We start from the raw sequence: 17,214 nt of genomic DNA on the forward strand, positions 1-17,214 counted from the left end.
AAAGATTCCAATCACAACAAAGGGCTAAAAAAGCACTCCAACCAACCTATGTATTAGACATCTTGCATGTTTCTGCTCCACTCAAAGCTTTGAGACATCTCCTCTTTGTTCCCATCTCTTATGACTATATTTACATCACACAACTTCCCTGTTTGCTGTACCAGAAACTGGAAATTCTTTAATATCCCATCAGGCCACCTGTATTTCAGCTGAAGAGAAGCCTCAAAAATTTCTCTCACTCCCTGAATTAACCTCAGCTCCTTAAAGGTGCATGAAAGCAGCACTTCTAATATTAAAGCCTATTTTTTTTTTCCCTATAGTAAAATGTGGAGAGGTATCTTTTCCACAGTAACATGACACTGAAGGCTGTGATGAGAAAGTCCCAAGGCATTTCACCAATGCCTTTCCGTGGTGTTTAAGACTCTGGACATCCCTAAATAGGGACAGTCCTACTGTCCTGACAGCCAGGGCTTATCTCCAGCAAAACCAGCTGAGGCTTCAGGTATTAAAGTAACTGAAGTTTCCTGAGTCATTTCACAAATCAGATGTCATTTTACCTTCTCCAGAAAATGCAACACAATCAAAAATGCAACACAAACACTTTCAGGGGAAGGGACAGAGGGAATGCAGGTATTTATCTGCATTATACTCAGAGCCACCTTTGTTCACCTGAGTGTATTTTAAATGCCACCTGCTTATTCTGAGCAGTGAAAGCAGGAGCACTTACATCATCTTCCTGTGCAAGTGCAGCTTTCTCAGCCACAGCAAGCTTTCCTTTTAATGCCAACAAAATTCAAGTCTGTTCCAAAAAACAAGTCCAGAATTTTTCCGTTTATGAAATAATTCCCAGAGAAGTATTTGGTCAAAGGTCAAGTAAGCAGGGCAACTGGAACAAGATGACCACAGCACATCTCTGAGGATTACAGACCTTTTCACATCTCCTCAGACAGTGACTAACTACTGCCTGGAGCTGCCACTATTCTTTCAATCAAACCCAAACCCTGCTAAGGCTCTGATGTGAAATTTTCTTGGGTAGGCAGTGCATAAAAAAAAACCCCAAGGAGCAAGCTGGTTTTTTAAAGAGTTCTCTCCAGCATCTTTTTACTATGGATTTAAATGGAGTAGCAAAGAAACCGAAATATTTCAATCAATAGCTGTGAAAAAGAACACAGCATTCTGCCACACGGCTACAGGGGAAGAACAAAAGCACAGATTTCTTTGGAAATATTTACAAGAGATTTCTATTTCCAAATCTCCACATGGCAGAGCATTCCAGGCCATGAGACATACTTGTTAACGAAGTTGTGAGCTCAGTTAACTCAGACAACATCAACATAAAGCTTGATCGAACATTTTTTGTGTCCATCATTAGGAGCCTATCTATATCCAAGGGTCTTCTGCAGGAAGCTCTTCAATTTCACTTCCACAAAGTCATGCCAGCTGCTGTCAGCAGCTGAAAGATCTCAGCCTCAGCCTGGAAGAGCAGAGGTTACCTAACCTGGAGAAAAAAAGACCTCAGAGCCCCTGCCAGTGCCTAAAGGGGCTGCAGGAGAGCTGGAGAGGGACTGGGGACAAGGGATGGAGGAACAGCACACAGGGAATGGCTTCCCAGTGCCAGAGGGCAGGGCTGGATGGGATATTGGGAAGAAATCCTATACTGTGAGGGTGGGCAGGCCCTGGCACAGGGTGCCCAGAGCAGCTGTGGCTGCCCCTGGATCCCTGGAACTGCCCAAGGCCAGGCTGGAACGAGCTGAGCTTTAAGATTTGCTCTTGTCCACACCATATCACCTTTATCCTTCCCACTGCTGCACTGCCATCCTCTTGGAGCTATTCCCAGGACCTACTTCTCTTGGGATCAACCCCATATAACTTGAGACAGGCACACACAACACACAGCAGCGCTCAAGCAATGGGGGCTGAGATATTTATAAACTACGTTATGTGGAAAGGGAAACACAGGAACACACACTGAATTCTCCTGGTGTGGGTTTGTAGACAATTTTAGCAGCATATTTAACTAACACTGTGCATTCACATATCTCAAGGGATGACTTTCAGAAAATAAAGTTCTCTCTTCATACATTTATGTAGGACAGCTTCACAACATATGCTATCATATCATTACGCTGGCTACAACACAGCCAAAATCTCCAGTTCTCCTACAAAGATCCTGATTTTATGGCATTGTTTTCCAGCTGGTACAGGAATGTTAACTTCAGAACAGATGAATGTTAACAGCAGAAAAGGTAAAGCAACACTTTCCACTCCTTCTATTAGCACAAAGGAAGCATTCAACAGAGACAGCATAAAAGGGATTCTTGTGTCATTTACTAGATGCTCATTACCCCAATTCCCACAAATTGGGCAGTAATACCTGAGACAGCAGCAGCCCAGAGCAGTCTCAGCATCCCAGTTCTTTCCTCCTTTGTAAGGCTTTTAACGAGGCTACCTGAGCAAGAGGAAAACTTTTCGGTGTTAAGTGACCCCTGGAAACCCTGAGGCAATCGTCCTGACTTTGGTGGAGATGCCCTTCAACACCTTCTCAATAATTTTCTTATTAAAATACACGGAAAACAAGAACACCCACCATCGCATGACTGTGCCCTGAAGCCAAAGGGTTTTTAGATTGCTCAATTTATTTGAATATTATTTTGGGGGAACTAGTGTCTAATTATGCAGCTAAATCTGCCAGCAAGGCTCTGGCTGCTATTTTATTTCCACCAAAAGGTCTCTGAAAGGACACTGGGAATTAGTTTGTGGCAATAGGTTATGACAAACTTGCTGATGAATTTGAAGAGTGCCTGACTGCCTTTTCAACAGCTTCAGGCACTCCCTGCTTTCAGGCTTCTTGCCAAGATGGCAAGAGGAAGTTAACAACCATCTCTGGTGAACTTGTTTGCCTGATTTAATGATATCTGTGATATCCAGGAGATACACAATCTTTTATGCTTGAGACAGGAAACAGCAGTGGGAAGAGCAAAGGTTAGTCCCTTATGCTGTACTCTCTCCTCCTTCCCAACAGCCACAGAATATGAGGATTCACACCTTCACACACAGAGTGTGTCTACACTACAGCCAGGGAGCTGGAAAACACTCTGGATATACTGCAGTCTGCTCCTGATCCACCAGTGTGTGAGCAAAAGCTCTTTCCCTGATCTCTCTAATGGCCTCGTATTGAGGCAGTGTCAGCAAACCTACAATTTTAGTTTTCTTTTCATTAGGGCTCAGAGAGCCATCCAAGTCCTTTCCATGTGCTATTCCTCAGCTCCCTGGGGCTCAGCTGAACACGGAAAGCCAAGGTGGACACTATCTAGGGCCGTTAAGAAGGATCCCATCAGAGGGCATTCCCAATTTCCAGAGTGACTCACCCGTCCCTCCTGAAGCCAGCCACGGTCCAAGACACGCTCCTACAAGGTCAAAGATATCACAAGCCAAATTTGGATGCTGGGCAGCTGCCTGCCCAGTCTAATAGCAATTTTTCTTTTAACATACTTAATTACATCTCCTAATACAGTCACTTCTTCCCCCTGCAAGGAGTTCATAGGGAGCTGTTTGTATCCCCTCCTTCTGAGTCAGAAGATATTGCTACAGAGACTGCCTTTTAAAGAGAGGTTTTTTTAAATTCTATACAATAAGCACCAGTAGCAAATAACACTGAGGAGTAGTAGCATATGGCAAAACATAAAGGTGGCACTTAGCCCATCAGTTTTGTCTCTGATCTAAGCAGCTTACAAAGAAGCAAGCCCTTCCATCTCCTCTCACCATAAACAGGATGGCTTGTGAGATCCACCCCTTTCCAAGGCAGCATTAATGCCATCCTCACTGGATAGGTCTTTTAGGAGAGTTGTGCCACACTTTAATGATTTTCCCTGCAGCCATTGGAGCAGGAAACTCATGTTTTAAATGAGGGAAGTATTTCTGCCTCTGATTTGTTTTGGAGAAATAAACAGCGTGCAACAAAACAGAAAAACCAGATTTGGAAACAGCTTGCCTTTTGCACTTGGAGCTCTGGAAGGTTACCTTTGCCACGGAGGTCTTGTTGCTTTAAGACAGAAATAGAAAAACAGGCCCAATTACGCATTTTCTTCAATAAATAATGCAAAAAGCCTACGCACTCCTGTGAAGGGAGATTGAAACCCAGGCCAGTTCAGAAAATACCCCACAAGCCACAGATCCACGACAGAAACAGCTCTCCCAACTCTCAGCCACACCTGCACATCAGAGCTCCAGCTAATCCTCATTTTTCTTAATCAACATTACTATCAACATTTATAATTAACAACATGCAAAAAGAACTCACAGTGCAAGTCATCACAGAAGGAGAATGATAGCCCAAGCTTTGGAAAGCAGAGCTCATCAACCCCATTGTTAACAGGACTGATTCCAGCTTGGGTTTTACTACATCCAGTTCTGCATACTGGTGCCTAAAATATATCCTTGCCCACTAATAAATCCACCAGGGAATTATAAATCCTGGCTGTAGGAAGAGAAGGCAGATGATTTTTTCCAGGGGCAGGGGTACAAGACACCTCTGAAGGGCTCTGTGACACACAGAGCTGCAGCTCCTCTTTCACACTTGCTGCTCCACGTCCTCAGGGGACACAGGGGATTACTGCAGGATGTTTTCATGAGCTGGACATTAGTCAACGCCAGCATTTCACAGCCCTAACACATGAAATAAACAGCTTGACCTCTGCTCCCCCACACCCTGAAGGGCGAGCCCAATGGTGTTGGCATCGCCTCCTTCCACGTGATGAGCGTGGAAGGGGCACCACATCCCTGCTAAAAGAGCTGCAAAGGCTATTTAAGAGAAAAGAAAGATGACAAAACTGCTGGAGCGGTCCACTGAGGCATCTGCTTTTCACTGACCACCTCTTCTTTATTAACTACAGATTGAACACCAAGTGTTTCCTGCACCAGCATCCAAGAGAAAAGGGCCAAAGCAGAGCGGGCAGAGCTCCAGCACCACGACTTCAGAGAGCACAGGCTCCTTGAGAGGTTTCCTCAAGCCACACAGAGCCAAAAACACAACACACAAAGGCCAGTTTATGGCCCAGAGCTACAACACTCCCCCCAGAGCACTGTGTGAAATGGTTTGGGGAGAGAGAACAGGACCGCAGGGTTTTCCTCAGGTTACTGACACCACAGGAAGGCTGTGGCCAGAAGGCAGTTTTCTGTTTGGTTCACCAATTGAGTAATTCAGTGATGCCTTTTCAACAGGACTCGAGCTTTTTCGGAAGTAATGCTCATTTCTTCCTAATTTTATGGTAGAATCCTCAAGTCCCCACTTTTTTCTTTTGAACAGCTCTTTAGAACCTCAGCTGTTCTTGCTAGCAGCAGCTAGTGGAAAACATTGAAGAAAAACAATACATGATCAAAAATAAAATTTGCTAAACCCCATGATTTCTAGGGCAACACCATGAAAAACAAGTCACCTCTCTTCTTCCTCTCAAATTCCAGCAGTTTTAGATCTCCATTTCAGGCAGGTTTGGTACCTCAACTGATTTGCATTTAGCAGCACAATGAATTTATTCCAAAACAATTCAGGTACCCAACATCCCTAATTACACTTCCTCCCATCACTACACAGAGAAAAAGAGACTTTCTTCTTAGCTCTCAGGAGTACCAGATCACAACTAGACCTGTTCCCAGGAGGATTCTTCCACTGAACTTGTATTTCAAAGCAGCAGAGATGAAATAGCAAGATGCAGCACAGACAACCCAACTGAGATCTCAACTGGGCATTACACCACCAGTTACACTCTTCTTTGCTCCTCTCACAGCACATCAGGAGCCAAAAGCAACCAAACCCACAGCCTGGAGGTGATGCAGGCAGCTGCTGATGTGGAAGGGAAGCCTTGGATGCAGCTGGAAAAGTTTTTATACCTTTTTTCAATGCAGGTTGTCAAGGGGTTACTTACCCACAGCTCTGCAAGCAGGAGATGAAGTGACTGATAATGTGCAAAACCCTGCAGAGGAACTAAATACATTAAAGTCTCCGTTTGCTACAGTTAAGTGTCACAACAGATCTTTAACAGAGTGTTAGTTCACAGCACACTGTTACTTGTTCCTCAGCATCCTGCACCACAACTCACTGTTTTCTGGGTGCCATTTATTATTACACTTATTCCATGTAATCCTTGCAAATCTGTCCCACTGATGTTTTTATTATACAAACAGAAAGTAAGTTTGGAGACAGTATGTTGGCTACCAAAGACCTCTTTACAAGAACCTTCCCTGATATTTCTGCACCAGTACTGGTGTGGGCACAGGCCCAGGGCAGTGACTGTCACCTGGGCTGGCCCTGCTGAGGGACCTCGAGGGCTGTGTCCAGTTCTAGGCTCCCAGTCCAGGAAGGACTTGGAGGAGCTGGAGCGTGTCCAGGGCAGGGCAGGGAGCTGGGGAAGGGGCTGGAGTCCCAGCAGAGGCTGAGGGAGCTGGGAAAGGGGCTCAGCCTGGAGCAAAGGAGGCTCAGGGGGGACCTTGTGGCTCTGCACAAGTCCCTGCCAGGAGGGGACAGCCAGGGGGGGTCGGGCTCTGCTGCCAGGGAACAGGGACAGGACAAGGGCAAAGGGCCTCAGGCTGGGCCAGGGGAGGCTCAGCTTGGCCAGCAGCAGGAATTTCTCCATGGAAAGGGTTCTGAGGCCTTGGCAGGGGCTGCCCAGGGAGCTTTGGAGTGCCTATGGCTGGAGGTGGCACTCAGTGCTCTGGGCTGGGGACAAGGTGGGCATTGAGCTGGGACTCCATGATACTGGAGGACTTTTCCAGCCTCAATGACCCCATAAAAATAATTTGGTTCCTCCAGCATTTTGCAATAATATTTTTGTTTTAAACAGCTGTAGACATTTTTTTTTCCATAGGGGTAGAACATTAAATGCTTTATTTTAAAACACATCACACTAAATTCTCTACTGTGCATTCAGTGACACACAGTATTTTAAATTTTTGTCCACAACTGCTGATACAGGCACAGAGCAGTGCCCAGGCAATAGTGTCTACTACGACTTGCACAACTCGTGGCACTCCCAGAGCCATGGAAAGCCTCCACCACTCCTGCCAGCACAGTGCATTATTCATCAGATCTTTTCATAGATACACCCGCCCAACAACCAAGATATCTTGCTCATGACACTTCTCCCTGGATCTTTTGCTGAACAATTTCAAGCCGACTTTTACAAAATTGGGAAGCTTGGCTAAAAGCACCTATTATACACAGCACTGTGTGAGAATGTAAAAGCCACAAGAAAGTGCAGTAAAATCACACAAAATCAGTAAAAGCACCACGAAAGCAGTTGAAGAGATGGAACAAGCACTCTACAGACATGCACCAAAGCACATACAGGTGATGAATCAGTTCCCCAACACTCTTCTAGAACATTTGGCACACATTTAAAGGTGTAGAGGCTCCCTGGCACAATTCCTCTGCAAAGCCTCGAACTTTCCACTGATTCCACCCAGCAATAAACATGACCTTAACAATGTTAATATTGCTTCTCATCTCATCCCCACCCTTTCCCTACAGGAAGAAGACAAACCTCCAAAAGATAGCAGGGCTCCCATGTCAGTCAGAAGCAATGCGTAGAGACTGAAACATCAGTTATCTCTAAAACATAATCATAATTATAATCGGGTCACCATAATCACAGGAGCAAAAAAATTCATAGCAGGTGCACTGGGCAAAGCTCAAGGAATGCAAAAAGCCTTTCCCATCCTTTTAATCTGTGCATGGAAGGCCAAAGTGAGTTCAGCAACCTGTTAGGTCACAAAGCTAAAAAATAAGCTATATTTGGAGAAGCTTCTTATGCACACTCAATTGGAAAATGGTATGAGGTGAACAAAATTCCTTTCTCTCTCTCTCTAGGAGAGGACGATAAAGTTACTCACCTCGGTCACACATCAGGAATAAATGTTCCTAAGGGTTTTTGGGAAATCTTGTCCAAGCCCTCATCACCTCCCTCAACATCCCAAGCTTTTTTCCACTTACTATTTAAGCCTGAACGGGGAATACAACCATATAGGGGGAGGAATAAGCAACAGAAGCAGCAGAGAGCAGTGCTTAAAAAAGCTTCCACCCTTGTCCAACACACGACACGGAGGGGAAGGAAACAGAAGTGCTCTCTGTGGCAAAGACAAACACCCTCCCAAAATGTTATCAGGGCAGTAATGGCATAGGGAAACAGAAGGATGGAAGGAGTGGTTACAGCCTAAACAAGGAGCTGCAGTCAGGCACAACAGGTACAATACCCAAAGGTTAACTTAAAGGATCTCTGGATTAAGGCATTTGCCAAGCAGCCACCCAAATAAAAAGCTGAATAAAAAAATAAAAAGCTATAGAGTTCCATCTGAGAAAAGCGACAGAGAGTGAGGGCTGCTCCCAAATCACCCAGGTTTCTTCTCCACTGATGATCCAGAGCCACACTCATGCCATGATGCTGAGCTCAAACTGCTTTGCCACAGGCCTTCACAAGGCCCTTCAAAGTTCAGAGCTGCCAAGCAAAAAAAAAACCAAGAGAAGGATGGAATCACACAGTTAGTTCTACATGTTCCCAGAAATATCCCAAGCTGGTGCATTACACACTGAGGCTTGCAATGCAGCCAGTGGAAGGTGTAATTCCAGGGCAATTCGAAGTCTCAAATTTGAGTCCTCTTTTAAAGGTCAGAGATATTTACTGTTGACACCAAAACAACATTAAGGTGCTAACTCTCATCTCAAGCAACACTCAGGATCCTTCATCACTTCAAATTAGGGTGGTGCTGCATGACTGACTCCGACTTTCGAGATACTGAAATTCATGACAACTTGTACAGAACCCTACCAGAAATATTGACCATGTTTCTGTCCTTAAAACCCTTTCCTGAGCAGAAACATTTATTTAAATTTAGGACTGGCAGGAAACCAGAAGCTTCTCGGCTCTGACACGAGCTGTGCTGGCCTAAACAAGGCTTATTCCCTGCACCCTCTCCAACAACTTGGCAGTCATGAGATTGCAAGGCTGTTTCTATCTTATTTGGGATGTGGAAGGGGGTCAACAGGAGGATTTTTCAGTAAGAGCAGACTAGGTTACAATGTCAACAGAAATGAGAAGGCAGCCAGTTTGAAAACTGGGATGACAGGGAAGGAGAGAGGGGAAAAAGGAATCATTGCTGTAATATTCAACACAAAGGCCACAAGAACACAGGTCATGCAATGAGTGGGAAAATTATCACTGAGGGAAGCACAAAGACCGGAGAGACAAAGATTTACTCTAATGCAGCAGCTATTTGGCACAGCTAGAGAGAAACTATCAAAATTAAGGCCCACTAGGCTCAGCTCAAACAGTCAGGAGGTTTCTGCTCCTGCTGTTTTGGAGAAATAAACAGACTAAAAGGTTGGGAAGTTACTGAAATGTGCATATTGAGAACAGCTAACTGTACGGTTTGCTTTGTGTAGTTACCAACACAAATGTTTGCCACTTGCCAAAGTATTCCCATGCAAGTATCACTACAGAAATTTTCAAATAACTTTGGCTGTGAGCTGAACCTGACTTTGGCTCCCATCCTCCTACCTGAGCACAGGCATACATCACTAACTTGGTACACTAATTTCCATGGAGTAAACCACTTCAGAGGACTTAAACACCTGCCCACAAAAACTCCCTGTAAAGAAACGGAGTGGAAATCACAATGAACAGATCTTCAACCCGAGAAACACAGAAAGGTGGAACCAAAAGGAAAGAGAGCAGCAGGGTGGAGTCACAGCTAAATATTATTTGGTTATTGCCCTGGAGGGACCTTGGCTCCAGCTACCCCAGCACCCACCAGGAACACTTTGCTGCTTCATTGTGTAAAAAATGCCAGAAGCCACTGGATCCAGTTAGACTTTGCTCAGAATGGAGTCTCTTAAGGGACATGTTGTGCTGCAAGTCACTGAAGACAAGACACTCAACTTCCTTGATCAAAATGCCTCAATTAGCTCTCCATTTCCCTCCTTGGTAAGGGACAATCCACTAATTAGCAGAAGTTCTGGAATCCTACCTAAAGCACTTATGTCATTTCAGGCAGTTCATAATATCTCACAAGAGCTTCCCCACACAAAGAAAAAATTACATGCAGAATTCTCTTTGAATCAAAGCTCAGCCATCAATTAAGCTGCTAAAAGACAATTGCAGTGTCTCTCTAAAAAGTCCCGATATCCAGGACTGCAGACTAAGTCAGTATTTAACTCCACAGCAAGTATTTTCCAGCTTTTAAAAGCTCCAACAGTCAGATTAGGAACTCCAGGGGGGAAAAATTAACCAGGGGTTTTCTACATGGGGATTGAAGCAAGAAAGCAAAGCCAAATCAGGTCCACTTTGGTTCAGAGCACCTTAACTGAAGAATTACATCAGGCTTAGTATCACTGAAAATTCCAGAGGCTTAAATTCTGTCCTGACACCACGGTTGATTCCTCACTCAAAATTAATTTGTCATTAAAGATGACCCACTGCCATGAGACATCAAAAATTCATCACAAGCCACAGGAGTGGCATGCTGCAGGACTGAATTCAATGCCATCTTTAAGAGGTTTTTCCTTCAGGAAGGAGAAGCTCAAGTTGCAAGATTAGTCATGCTTACAACAGCACAGGGACAGCTCCACACACCCTGCTGAAAGGGAAAGCCCAGGCTACACACAGAGAGTGCTCCAGGCTCTCCTGCACAGGAAAAAGCCTTGCCCTCTGCAAAAAGGAGAAAACGGGATTTTAAAACCCCTTGAATATATTTGAACCGTTAATAATGTTTTTTCCTCTATCAAAGACACCATTTAATCAACAGGTTTTTTCTTGCCTCACTTCTTTCTTTCTGTAGACATTCGTGTTTCAGAAGCGCCCCAAATCCCAGATGAATTACCATTTAGAATACTCTGTGTGTGTAGATACATATATATAAACTTGAAATTACCATTCCAAACAGCGTGTGGGTAAGTATACACACATCTGAAATGAAGGCTGCAAATCCACAGGCTCCTTTGTCACTGTTTTCTATCAGCTCAGAAAAAGGAATTCCCTTTACCTGGAGTGAATTATTAAGGCGAATTTGTTCCTAGGGAAAGCAAAAGTGGGGTTTGGCCGGTCCTTAACATTTGTTTTCTTTAATCATCCATATGTTTTCCAAGGCTTTACCAGGGAGGCACTGCATTCATTTCCCAGCCCTCTGGCTGCCCTGGGAAGAAAAGAGTACACAAGGACTTGAAAGAGACTCCAAGCTCAAACACCTAAAAGACAACACTTCACACATCCTCACTGCTATTTCATCAGTCTCCCACTGCCTGTCTCCTGCCTCGCTCCCTTATCTCAAAGGGAAGGGAAATTAATTACTTCAAAGGTGGGATGTGTCAGAGCTGCTGGTGATGCTCGGGTACCTTCCAGCCAGCTGTGCTCACACAACAGCATCTCACAGCCAAAGGGGGCTGCGGGAACTACAACACCCAGTTAAGGCCAGATGAAGGCACTCCTTCTCTCCTTTAAGTAGGTGTAGCTTACTTCCCAATTACCTACTGCATAATTACCCCTATAGGCGCTTACTATCACTGTGAATCTGTTACTGTTTTGGCAGCTCCATTTACACCAATGGGTTTAGGTTCCCAGTTTGGGGATGTGTTTCTCCTGGTGCGGGGGGGCGGGGCGGGGTGGGGGGATTACAAGAGCCATCAAGCCCTCACAGTCTCATTTTTAGGCTAATTCCTAAATTAACTGGGTTAAAGGCTCGAAGCTGTCAAGATCTTTCACTAGAGGAGGAAGAATTCACATTGATTTAAAACCAGTAGGCCATTGCAATCAGTAATTCCTGCAACACCCCTCAAGGAGGGCTGCTTTGGCCAGGAATACAAACAGTGTCTTTAAACAAAGCAAGGCTTGATCTGGCCATCATGTGTGTGCTGGAGCACAGACAGCACCCCCAGAACAACTCCAGCCAGGAACATTTCTCTCCTACAGCCAGCCTGGTGCTTTTTTGCAAGGCTGAACTTGGCAAAACACTTGCCAAGCACTGGAGACAGGTTAAATTATTTTTTTTAATGGGGTAAGTATCTGTTGAATTCTGGAAACTTAGATTTTGGGGTTTTAGTATACAGTAATACATGTGGGTAATACATGGAGGGCGGCTTTGGGAATTGTTCTGGGTCCTTCTTCTTCACCTTCTTCTTCCTGGGTTTGGGTGGTTTTCTGTAATTGGGTGAAAAAGGTCTACATTGCATTCCTTGGGTGGTCATTATTGGGCCAGAAATATAAATAATATAGGTGTCACTTCTTAATTGGGTAATTAGCACTTAAATAACCTTGGATAGAGTTAGAAGCTCTCCATTTTACCTCATTTCTCTAACTTGCTAGATTGAGCTCATGCCTGGTGAGTCTGTAAATAGATAAGAAACAATAAACATCCAAGTCCGAACTCAAAACCTATATTTCCCACATATTAATCCCAACTTTGGCAAGGAAAAAAGATGCCAGAACCTTCAAAAGCATCTATCAAGTTACTTAAGAAGCAGACCAGCTCATCACTGGCCTTGACTTCACCCTTTTGACAGTTAAAAAAAACTCCCAAACAGGATATTCAAGTAGGGCTGAGCAGCCAATCCCAGGAAATTAATTTTATATTCTGCTAGAGGGAATGAGGCAGCAGGTTATTTCCAGCTGAGAGCATGTAATTATTTGGCACCAACTGGCTCCATCTCAGAAGCTATGACAGCAGCTGCACAGCCCCTTTCAGTAGGGTAAGTTTGCTCTTGCTTTGTCTCAAATCCATTGGTCCTCCAATTCCACCAACTGCCTGGAGAAATATAAGCTCCCAGGAGGATTTGAGGCCACTATGACACGACATCCACTTCCATGCAAATAGTTTTGCAAAGCATCAACTCCAGCCACCAAGGACAGGAACAAGGCAAGCACCGCCCAGGCCAGACGAGACCTCCAGGGCACCTGAAGCTGTTCTCCTCTTTTACTCCAGCTTTAACATGGAACATAACAGCTCGAAATATCTCTAGCAGTCTCCGGAAGGAAGAACATCTGTCCTTATCCAGGGATGTGACAAACGGACGGCACCCACAGCTTTTATCTCCCCAAAGCAGGATGGGTCAGTTAAAAACCCAAAACGCCCCTTTCTTAACTGTCCAGTGAAGCTCAACTGAGTCTACTCCTCTGCTTTTATAAAATTATTGTCCCACTGTAGCAAAGAACTTTTTTTTTTTTAAATAAATGCTGTTTAGAAGAGATTTATTGAGAATTATTATTATTATTATTATTATTAACAAGATGTGGCCAATGACAGCAATGTCTCATTATTCCACATACTGATATAATTTCTAGAGCAAATTCCAAGCAAAACTCTGAGACTAAACAATTTTTCTTTTCAAGATGGAGACTCAAATTATGTTTCCTGTCCAAGATATTTAGAGATGTCATTATTTTTTCAAGCTGCCTCTAATGAGTAATTTGAGGGGGAGGTTGTTTTTGTTTTGTTTTTAGAATCACAGCCAGTGACGGCCTCTCTGTAAAGGAGAAAGAGGAATTCACAGCAAGTAGCTCTAATGCCAATATTTCAAAAATAAGCAACTTGCATGATCATAAAAGCATTTCTATGAAAGCCCTCCTTCAGAAAGAGGCCTTTGATGATACTGTGGTTTTGACAGCAAGATCCTTATATGGATTGAAACTACACAAAACATTTTATACAGAGAGTGACTGTTACACTGCTCACTAAGAACATGTTGAATGAATGGAGGCCAGAACCAAAAGATTTGTGGAGGCCTTGGGGTTCCTAACTTGAAAGTTTCATACCAGGAATACCAGAGGACCTTGGCAGAGCTTTTGTTTTTATTTAGACACACGCAGTTTTCCCAAGAACCGGCTCCCTGCCAAAAGAGCTCCCAGCCTGGGATGTTCCCAGGGATCAGCATGGAGTGACCAAGGATGAGAGGTTTGTGCTACTCTGCAGATGCTGGACACCAACCCCCAGATAAAAAGACTGCAGCACACATTTCCTGAGCATTTATAACGGAAGCAAGATAAAGAAGTGTCATTTCTAAGAAGTGTCATTGGTTCAAGCGGGGTGTTACATCACTTAACGAGGCTGCAGTGCCCTGACAGTGTGACAACAAAATCTTCATCTGCTAAAGCCACTCAGCACATTCCTCTGCACCTCATCTTTCCTTTTCCCTGCAGCCTCCTATCCATGACAGGCTTCCTGTGGCCGAGAACCACACGTACACCACGCAGAGCTAAGGAGAACAAACTCCTGGCAACAAACCCTAGACAGCAGCCCCAATATTTCAATTCCTCTGCAGCTTTATGAGGGAAATGCAAGGTGAAGGTTTGGTGGACTTATTGCACAGCTGTTGTGCTTCCCAAACCTCCAGGGAGAACACTGGCTGGAAAACACGAGCACAGGCACCAGGAAAACACCCAAAGTGCCTGTAGAGTTATGCACTGTAGCTGCTTGTGCTTCCCAGGGAGTCCTCCTGATGGGAAAATAGGACAGCATTCCCCTTATTCCTAAGGGCTCGGAGCTCCCATGCCAGATGTGGTGTAATCCCAGGAGCAGCACAGGGCTCCTGTAAAGCACACTGAGGAAAAAGAAAAGCTCAATGTATGTCTTGACAGGCTGTGGACACAAGCTCTTTTAACAATCAAAAATTAGGCAACAAAAACCTGTATTCAGAACTGTCTGGAGAACTTCTGGATTTCCATTACATTTTTGTGCAACGCTACACGAAGCTCCGCCAAATACCAGAGCAAGATTGCCATAATTAATTTCACTTGTCAGCAGTTAGATGTGGACATACCCCATCTCACTGAAATGAGAAATGTGATTTGCATTTCCTTTGTCCCACGTTAAATGAGAGACCATGCATTAAGCAGGATTAAAATGTGTCATTTTTACCAAAAGTAATATAATTATTATAGCCACAGAGATTCGCAGAGGAAACCCATTCTCCACAGGATTTTTTCCTGTGAAAATGATGCTAAGCATTTAAAAATTATCTATAATACATAGTTTTCTTGCATGAACTCCCCTGCCTAGGTACCAAATTTGAACTGGAGAGATCCAGTAGCACTCAGTAGCAAAATCTGATACATTTTTTTCTGCCTGGTAGAAGAATATTTGTATGCATGTCAACCTCATGTTGCAAAAGGTTTTGTCCTGTCTTAGTAAAATGCCCAAAACCAACACTTGCTTCCCCCAATTCTGGAGACCACCTCAGCCTAGGAGGTTTCTAGGAGCAGCAGAGGAGGAAGGAGAGGATCCACAAGGTTAATTCAACAGGATCCTCCTGGCTGAAAGCATCTGCAATGTTCTTGGATGTGCCAGCTTTTTATTTACAGCCGCTGCAGGAAGGCTGGACAGGGACAACACAAGTACCAGAATTTCTACCTCAGAAACCCAGAGAGCAGCTGATCTACAGCAAAAGGAAAAAAAACCCAGTCAGGAGCCTGCTCTGTCAATAATCTAGGAACAAAACTGAGGGATGGAAGCAGCTGTGGTTCAGGCACTGTGCAGCACTGTCACATCAGTACAACTTTTCTGTCTCTGAGATGACTCCATTACTCAGAAGTCTGGATCCATCTGTTCCCATCAGAGTGTAAAATGCCTCAGTGTGACCCCTGCACAGCTCCTTATTGCCACACACATCTGTTCTTCCTCTAGTCAGCCCTCCCATCACCCCAGCACAGTAACACACTCCCCCCACCCCAGACCAGCTATAAAATACATACATCAAGAGAAGAAAAGCACTCTACAGCTGGCAAACGTAGCCTCACCATTTAGTCCACATGAATTTCTAGGAAAGCTCATAAAGCAAAGTGTTTGAAATGGCTTTCCCATTTCCAAGGTGCTGTAAAGAAAAGGAAGAAGAAAAAAAAAACCTTCTCCCACGCAACTCTTGTGGCTGCTGCAAAATGCGGCTAGATCTGAGTTAGGCTGCAGCCAGTGGGGAGCACTGACAAGTCCTGCAGCGCTCCCAGGCCACCCTGTGCTCCTTGAGAACACTTGAAACATCCATCCTGACAGCTCTGCTCCTCTGTCCAACAGCCTGGTGACTCCCAGTAGTGATCAGCCACCACAGCACCCTCAGATGGATCTCTGACCACTGCCAAAGGACTGGAGACGCCTGAAGGGGGAGTAAAAATCAGACAGATCTGGGAAAGCACAGTTGTCAAGGGTGCAGGGGACAATAAGCAGGTAAATAACCCACCCAGGAGCATCAGGAGCATCAGTTCAGCAGATCAGACTCCAGTACAGACACAGCACTCATGGCAATGCCCCTCTCTGATCCTCCATGGGCTCTTTAAGCTCTAAATACCATTCAGTCTCTAGATACAACCATGGAATGGTGTGCACTGGAACAGACCTTAAAGGTCATCTCATTCCATCCCTTGCCATGGGCAGGGACACCTTACATAATCCCAGATCAGAACATTTCTTAAATTAGAATTTATCCCAAGGATTACAGCAATAAAAGGGGGAAAAACAAATGAATGGCAGCACTGAAAACCAGAAATCAGGGCCATGTATTCATAAAATTGCACCAAAATTCTCACCCATCACATGAGGAAAAGCATGTTAGGATCCTGTCTTGTATTTCAGGAATCCCACTGTCACAGCTTCAGCAGACCTTGACAGAACCTCCAACAAAAGCAGGAAACCAAAGACTATGAAAAAGCTTCTCTCAAATCAATACCTACTACCCCCCACTATCTGTTCAAAGTACACAATGGAGATAACACCAATCGAAAAAAACCCAAACCAACCCTCGCAAGTCTGAACACCCTCACACTATTTACAGACACACAAATCTCTACACACTCTGATAAAAGTCTCAAATTTTGGGAAATTTGCAGATTAGGGCTGTAGGGGGCTAAGGCCAGACACATCCTGCCTGCCCTTCCCATCCCAGCCAGCAGCCCCATATCAAGGCTCACTGCTATTATACAGCTATTATTATATTGTTATTATACAACTATCATTATACTGCTATTATATAGAGATCACTGCTGTTATACAGACTTGTCTTATAGATGTCTACCTCAATCTCCATTTAAAAACTCCAAGAAATCCCTTTCTATTACACTTATTTATACATGTTTCCAGGGGGGGAAAAAAAAAAAAAAAAAAAAAAAAAAAAAAAAAAAAAAAAAAAAAAGCGCCCAGACAATGCCTTGCAGGTATAAACATCCTGCCCAGGATAGCAAAGATCTACAGACC

The 17,214-nt window shown here is 44.3% G+C and overlaps 1 protein-coding gene across 4 annotated transcripts in view; it reads right to left on the reverse strand.

The window, feature by feature from the left end:
- Positions 1 to 17,214, reverse strand: part of MCU (mitochondrial calcium uniporter) — a 77,471-nt gene that overhangs the window by 41,678 nt on the left and 18,579 nt on the right. Inside the window, exon 1 of one of the 4 annotated variants that reach the window (XM_066324282.1) lies at positions 15,771 to 15,788. The exons of 2 other annotated variants lie outside the window; for them this stretch is intronic. In XM_066324282.1, the coding sequence (XP_066180379.1) occupies positions 15,771 to 15,773 (3 nt within the window). In that variant the 5' untranslated portion in view covers positions 15,774 to 15,788. Of the gene's footprint in view, positions 1 to 7,884; positions 8,018 to 15,770; positions 15,789 to 17,214 lie in introns of those variants that run through there. One more of the 4 variants, XM_066324283.1, reaches the window with a different exon arrangement.

Source organism: Sylvia atricapilla, chromosome 8 (assembly GCF_009819655.1).
Source record: "Sylvia atricapilla isolate bSylAtr1 chromosome 8, bSylAtr1.pri, whole genome shotgun sequence".
Taxonomy (NCBI): Eukaryota; Metazoa; Chordata; class Aves; order Passeriformes; family Sylviidae; genus Sylvia; species Sylvia atricapilla.